The following is a 7,528-nucleotide window of genomic DNA, read 5'->3' as shown; positions in this document are numbered from 1 at the left end:
TGAGGAAGATTCTCACTCCAAAACATTCTTGCCCCCGTGTATAGTAATTTTTTCTTACAAACATCTGAAACTTTCATTGAAACAGAAAGGACACAATGTATGATTGAATACAGAGATGCTCTGAGGAAGATTCTCACTCCAAAACATAAGATAGTGGTGTGTAGCTAATTTCGCTAAATTATGAGCAACATAATTAGCCCCTCGAAGCACATGAGAAAAAATAACACAACCAAAATCCCTAGCTAAGACCAAGATGTCATCAATTAGACTTGCAAAATTATAATACGCTTGCGCCAGAAAAGCCCGCACTCAAAATAGAAAAAAAAAAGCATCCAAGGCACATTAGCATGACGTACTTCTCCTGTTAGAACCGGAGTTTGAAACCAAACTTCGCCTCAGGAGGATAAATGGGGCGATTCAGGTGAGATCCAATGTAGATCCATCTTCAACACCTCCATTGATGACCTTAATGATACGAACACTATCCGACTCGACAATTAAGCTTCCAAGACTCCAATTCTTAGCAAGCACCATGCCATTCTTTATGGCCAAAGCTTCTGCAAACTCCACACCCAAATAAACATTGTCCATATCCACCCCTGCAGCAATAAGCTCTCCCTTCTCGTCCTAATTAAATAAAAAATAATGAAAAAAATTAATATAAAACGTAATGAAAACAGTGTTATCAAATATCCGCCATGCTGCTACCATGACAGTTTCTCATGACAGTTTTTTGCTTTCCGCAATAATCGATATCTCACCATATGACCACAATATGCCGTCAAATTCCGCTATATCCCACTATATTCCGCCATTATTTGTCATGTATGGCGGGATTTTAACTTTTCGCCATAACCTGTCATCTACAATTAACAACACTGAATGAAAAACATAAAATAAGATATGAAACTCTAAGATATGATAAAAATATTGGGTAAATAGCCAACTTGGTCCTTGAATGTGTTCACCGACTTCAACTTCGTCCCTAAACTTTAAAAATGACGCTCGTGGTCCCTGAATGTGCCAAATCTTCCTCATCAGTAGTCCCTGGGTTAGAAAAAGCTCACGGCCGATAACGGAAGTGTGACATGGCTTTTTTTTAGAGCTGACGTGGAAATTAATAAGTTTTCCCCCAAAAATGAAATTGTCAAATTGGTCCCTTCTCAATCTTCTTCTTCTTCCTCTCAACCCTACCTTCAAAATCAGAAATTAAACACCATTGAAGCCCCACCAAGCACCACCACCACCACCACCAAATCCCCCCCTCACCCAACACCACTACCACCACCGAAACCCTCTTCCACCACCACCTTAAAACCACCATTGATTTTTGTTGTTCTTGATTCCCTCCCTTTCTTTCTCAATGCAAATTGTTTTCCGTGAAATGTGTATTCTCCATTTGCAATTGCAGTTCCATAACCTAATATTCTGATGTGTTTATTCTCTTATGCAGTAATCCACCAAATCCCCCATCTCACCCAACACCACCACCACCACCTCAAAACCACTTTGTCTTTGAAAAATTACCAAAAAAAATTGTTTTTTAGCTTTTTTATCAATTACCCATAACATATATCAGGGAAAAGGCGCCATTTTGGAGCAATTTATTCTCCGTCGGTGGGGTCTTGAAGCAATTTTGTATTTCCATGCAGCTTCGGTGGTTACCTTAAATTCTCCTTAATAATTGGGGGTGGATGGTTCCACTTTGTCCTGTGGAATTTGCATTTTTAGATGTTGTGCTTTGACCTCAATTGTCTGCTGTGAACAGGTTGCGAGCAATGTGAGCTCGGAGATCTTTGTGAGTAATGTAATTTTTTATGTAATTTTCCAGAGAAAAAGTAGTTTTGAGGTGGTGGTGGTGGAAGAGGGTTTCGGTGGTGGTGGTGGTGGTGGTGGTGCTTGGTGGGGCTTCAATGGTGTTTAATTTCTGATTTTGAAGGTACGGTTGAGAGGAAGAAGAAGAAGATTGAGCAGGGACCAATTTGATAATTTCATTTTTGGGGGAAAACTTATTAATTTCCACGTCAGCTCTGCCTTAAAAAAAAAAGCCATGACACACTTCCGTTAACGACCGTGAGCTTTTTTTAATCCAGGGACTATTGATGAGGGAGACTTAGCACATCCAGGGACCACGAGCGTCATTTTTAAAGTTTAGGGACGAAGTTGAAGTCGGTGGATACATTCAGAGACCAAGTTGGCTATTTACCCTAAAAATATTACAAGATTTACTCTGTTTATCATAATGATTTGAATTAAAAGATGACATTTCGATTCCCTTCTCAAGAAAAATTTGGGCCCCTACTAACATTGCAACCAATCCAATCCAATCGTTTTATTTTTTTCATCAAATCAAGCACATATACTATCTTTTTCCCAATATTCCAAAACCCCACATATACATAGCTTAAAACTTACAACCAACACACACTCATCACTTTCAATCACTCTTTCGCTTTTCCCCCTTCTCTCTCTCTCGCTCTCGCGCTCTTGCAATTCCAACAAGGGTCAGAAGAAGGGTTCGAAGAAGAAGAAGAAGATGCAGATCTTTGTGAAGACTTTGACTGGAAAGACCATCACCCTCGAGGTTGAGAGCAGCGACACCATCGACAACGTCAAGGCCAAGATCCAGGTTCTCTGATTTTATTTTTCAATTCAATTTTGCAAAATTAAACTGTGTTGATTTCATCGAGTTAGGGTTTGCGAGTTGATTGATTTTCTTGGTTTGTGTTGTTTGATCATGCAATTATAGGGATTATAGGTTAACAATTGAGTTATATGTTATAGGGCACAGAGAGGGTTAGGGTTAATTTATTTTGAAGAAAAAATTATTTGTTTTGGTTTTTGTTAGGATATAATTTGAAAAATTGAGGGATTAGTTCTCAAAAATAAGTTGTAAACCCTATCATCCATTATGTGCCCATAAAAGAAAAAGCTTTATGTGAGTGGTGTTGATCGAACGGTTCCATTGTAGAGGATAAAGTGTAACTAACTATAATGGTTGATTGAAAAATCACTGATTTAAGTTAATAAAATTTCAGTTATTTAACAGTTGGATGTTTGGTTTTCGGTTCAAAACAACATTTGGTACCTCGTAAATCGGAAACATGATTTCCGATGCACAATCACCCAACGGAATGCCCTTTGTTGGATTGGGCGAAAGTACTTTCACATTCACGAAACGGAAATCCAAACAGGTGTAATACACTTTGTAGCTCCTTAATCCTCACTTCCTTACTTTAGGGTATCAAATTCTAGCTGGATAGTTATAGTTTAGTGCCTTTGGTCTCTTAGTATGTTTTAAATTGTGGTCGCGACACAGACACACAGTTGTGTCACGGTTCTTCTTATTACGGAAAATTGTGAACGAATGTGGCTGTCGCAACTGAAATCCGGTCATGTTACAGCATCCGAAACCTCCAAAATCTTGATGTTGTGGCAACCACAATCGTGGACCTTGGTTTAGAATCACGGTCTCTCAATCCCAAGTTTAGTATTAATAGATGTGAAAATGTAAAAGATTATGAGTCAAAAACATCGATCTTAACTGTTTTTAGCTTATGAATATGAAAATAAGTCCGAAAGTTTATGTGTGATTCAAAATCTCTTTTATTAAGTTCATTCTAAGTGTATTGAAGTACTATTCAGTGTTGTCAAATCGCGATCGCGGACCATCGCGGTGAGCCAACAATCCACTATTTCGGCCGCTATTTAGCAGCCAATAGCAGGAATAACGCGCTATAGTGGGCAATAGCGGTGTCGCGATTAGCCAAAAATCAGCTACGCTATAGCGGCGTAGCCGCTATTTGATAACACTGGGACTATTTAAGCGCTTATTGCAATAGATAGGGCCAAACAAATTGAAATGAAGCTCTTTCAAGTGGGCCCTTTATCTGTTTTATATGATATGATGCCTGCTGAGTTGGTGTATAAATGATTGTATAATTTGTAATTTGCATAGTTAATTTGTAAGGATGTTTTTCAGAAAAGGAACTACTTCCCAAAATATTGGCTAAAACAAGCACGTGAAATTTAAAATAAAATAAAAGTATACTTTATGGGACAGGGGTGTTTAGCACAACAATATTTATGTAATTAAGGTTGTTAAATTGTTGTGTTTTTGTTCTAGGAATTACTCTTTAGATATAGAGCATGTTGTGGGCCAATCATAGTTCTAGTGTTTGTGGTTTCTCAATCCTAGATTAGTTGAACAGATTTGAAAGCTGAAAGGTAATGATGGTAGCTAGTTGATAAATTATTGTTATAAAAAAAGCTATCATTACATGAGACGATTGTAGCTTTTGCCAATGTATCTTATGAAAATAAGCCAGAAACAGCTTATGTGGGTTTTGAGAGCTGTTTTACTAAGCTTATTCTAACTGAAATCAAAATACTTTGTTAGCGGTTATTTCAATAAATAGGTCAAAACCTATTCATAGTGATAGCGTTTGAACATAACATTTGAAATTTTGTTCCATTTTTGGTGCATGTAACTTACATCAGTATTTTCTAACAATTACCAGTGGAATGTGTTTGTAGGACAAGGAAGGCATCCCTCCGGATCAGCAAAGGTTGATTTTTGCCGGTAAGCAGCTGGAAGATGGCCGCACTCTTGCTGATTATAACATACAAAAGGAATCGACTCTTCATTCGGTCTTGAGGCTCAGGGGAGGAACTATGATTAAAGTCAAGACTCTAACTGGGAAAGAAATTGAAATTGACATTGAGCCAACTGATACAATTGACCGGATCAAGGAACGTGTTGAAGAAAAAGAGGGAATTCCACCTGTGCAGCAGAGGTTTTTATCTTTTGTTTTTCAACTATGCTTATTGGGCTTGGCTAATTCGTTGCTAAATGATTTAACTCTTATATGACAATGTGCACATCTCTTTTTAGTTACAAAAACTTGTGTTTCTGATCTCATACTTGAATGTTTCTGTCCCTCTTTTTTGTTATACATATAGATAGAGAAGATACATGCTTGTAGATATCATTGATTCATCTCTTGGCTTGTTCTAAACCTTCCTTGTCTAGGGCTTTGCTTAATGGTCATGTGGTGATCCTGTAAACTACATTAACATGTAACATTGTCCTTTATAAAGGGATAAATTTTGTCGGTACAAAATGCAATTTTTAACTTCATGAAAATTTAGTTTCAGAAGATTTTTTCTCTTTTCTACTTTTTTCTCTCCCCATTATTTATTTATTTATTTATTTCTATTCACACACTGTAATTCATCTTGTACTAAATACCTTTGTTGTCAAGAAACAAGATTGCAATCTTAATCGGACGATCTTACATGCTCAGTGCCTCCTCTGATTGCAGTGACCGGCAATGATGATCAGCAACTGGTTTTGACGACCCTTTGTCTGTATCTGTATTTCTAGTCCCGCCCTCATCTTTTCTGTTTCTGTCTCTCAACTGTTGTTCTTCCTTCATTTGTCTCAGTTTCCTTTGTCTCAACTCTTCATCTCTCTATCTATAACACTCAATCATCGTAACTATTTACCGTCTGTCTTTGCCTCCCTGCCTATTGTGTGTTCTTATATCCCCCCCGCTAAATCTCTCTGTCTATTATTGATTTTGGGATGGGCACTGAATTCATGGCAAAACTATACTTTTTTTCTTTATCCTCATTTTTAATTTCATTATAAAATATAAAATAGTTATTAAGATATAATACAATAACTATAAAATAAAGATCTAAATAATTAAATTCTTTATTTCATAACAGATATTAGTTAGCATATATTTTATTTTGAAATATATTTTTATTTTAGTAGGATCTAATGATTTTATTTTCGATCCTCTGATTTACTATCTTTCACCCGCTCCTGGTTCTGAGATCTTAATCTTGATAAAATTGCTAATTAAGAAGCTCACTTTCATGACCTTGTTATAAACTCATATATCACTTGGTTTTTGTTTTGTAAATACTCTGTAAGTACTGTCATTGCTGGATACTATGTCGATGTAAACATATGATCTTGAGATATGTTTGTAATGTTTATACATATTCATTCCTTAGTTGCTGCACCATTTGAGTGAAGTACATATTTTGCTTCTTGTCATTGATATGTTGATACTAGTTCCTTTGAATTGCATTTTCATACTGAAATTGTTAATGTTGGATCTTGTGAACAATGCTCAATTGCTTATGCTGCTTGCCCTTGTCTTTAATTTACCTGATATTGAAGAAAGATCGTGAAATTTTATTCACTTGCTTATCGATTGAAGTGTTTGTCTTGTTTCAGATGATAATCCTTTTATTTTTCTTCCATTGTTACTGTTTCTGAAAATTGAGAGTTTTTTGTATTCTGTTGGAAACATCACAATCTTACAATTCTTTCCACTTGCTTCAGGCTCATATACGCTGGTAAACAGCTTGCTGATGACAAAACTGCTAAAGAGTACAACATTGAGGGTGGTTCTGTACTTCACTTAGTGCTTGCATTGAGGGGTGGTAGTTATTAAAATTAGTTTTTCAGGCATGGTCTTGATAAATGCCTGACTCGCATCTGAACTTTAAGACATGAAAGAAAGTTATATACTGCTCTGTCTCTGAAGACATCATTGGTCTTTTATGTGCTTGGATTTTGTAATTTTAAGGCTACTATTGGGGTTAAATATCTTGAACTTGTATGCTTTTAATCCGGAAGTTCGTTTTTATATTGAATTTTCTAAACCAAAAATTCATTAGCAATAGTTTGGGAACATTGGTGATTAAACTCTCATGCTTCTCTAGGGAGCGGTCTGACCATGAAACAGTCCTGTCATAATATCATTCCAAAGTAATTGGCTAGGTTTTGATGCCATTTTGGTTAAGGTCGTTTTACTAACAACGCTGTATTGCCTGGTACTCAAACGCTGATGGGTATCTTCTCTACCATTTCTTAATTCTGAAAAACCAGATGTACTTTGTGTCATCTCTTGTGTTGCGCTATCTTTGTGGTTGTCTCTATGGTAAAGGGAGGGCAAGGAAGGCTAATGTTATCGGAGGGTTTAAGTCATTTTGGGTTGGTTCATGGATTGTTACTGGATAGGGTCATTGAGATGATTTTATTGTTTATCAAGTTATATTTATTGTTTGGATGCAGCATGTTGAGGCCCATGTCCATGTAGTGTCTTGTTTAAATTTACCATTTTTTTTTTGAGGGGCAAATTACCATTTCAGTTTGGTTCATGCTTTGACAAAAAAAGGAAGGGTTAATGATGTCCATTTGTATGGACCAATTTTGTTGGTTCTATTTGAATATTATTCTTAGCCATTTTGTTTTTTTTTAAAGCAAAAGATATATTAATAGATAGAATGTTGAGAAACAACCCCTCTTAACATGGGTATAGTATAGCCAAACAAGTGGCAAAAACCCAACCACTAACGTAAAAAACCCCACAAAGACCTCAAATCAAACCCCACAAACAACATCATGCTTAAAAGCCAACCAAAAATCTAAATAAAAGAATATGTTGTGGGCTCGTTGGACTTATATGACTATTTTGGGTGTTAAATTTTGCACTCAAGCAACTAA

General features: G+C 36.3%; 1 protein-coding gene across 1 annotated transcript; it reads left to right on the top strand.

Moving 5' to 3' along the window:
• Positions 1 to 2,380: 2,380 nt before the first annotated feature.
• On the top strand, positions 2,381 to 6,650 carry LOC130747543 (ubiquitin-NEDD8-like protein RUB2). The gene is made up of 3 exons (XM_057600513.1): positions 2,381 to 2,629; positions 4,537 to 4,796; positions 6,362 to 6,650. Exons 1-3 carry the CDS (start codon positions 2,537 to 2,539, stop codon positions 6,471 to 6,473), a joined length of 465 nt encoding a protein of 154 aa, XP_057456496.1. The 5' UTR covers positions 2,381 to 2,536; the 3' UTR covers positions 6,474 to 6,650.
• The last annotated feature ends 878 nt before the right edge of the window (positions 6,651 to 7,528 follow it).

This window comes from Lotus japonicus, chromosome 3 (genome assembly GCF_012489685.1).
Source record: "Lotus japonicus ecotype B-129 chromosome 3, LjGifu_v1.2".
In the NCBI taxonomy this organism is placed as follows: domain Eukaryota; kingdom Viridiplantae; phylum Streptophyta; class Magnoliopsida; order Fabales; family Fabaceae; genus Lotus; species Lotus japonicus.
This window is presented reverse-complemented; position numbering and strand designations above follow the sequence as displayed.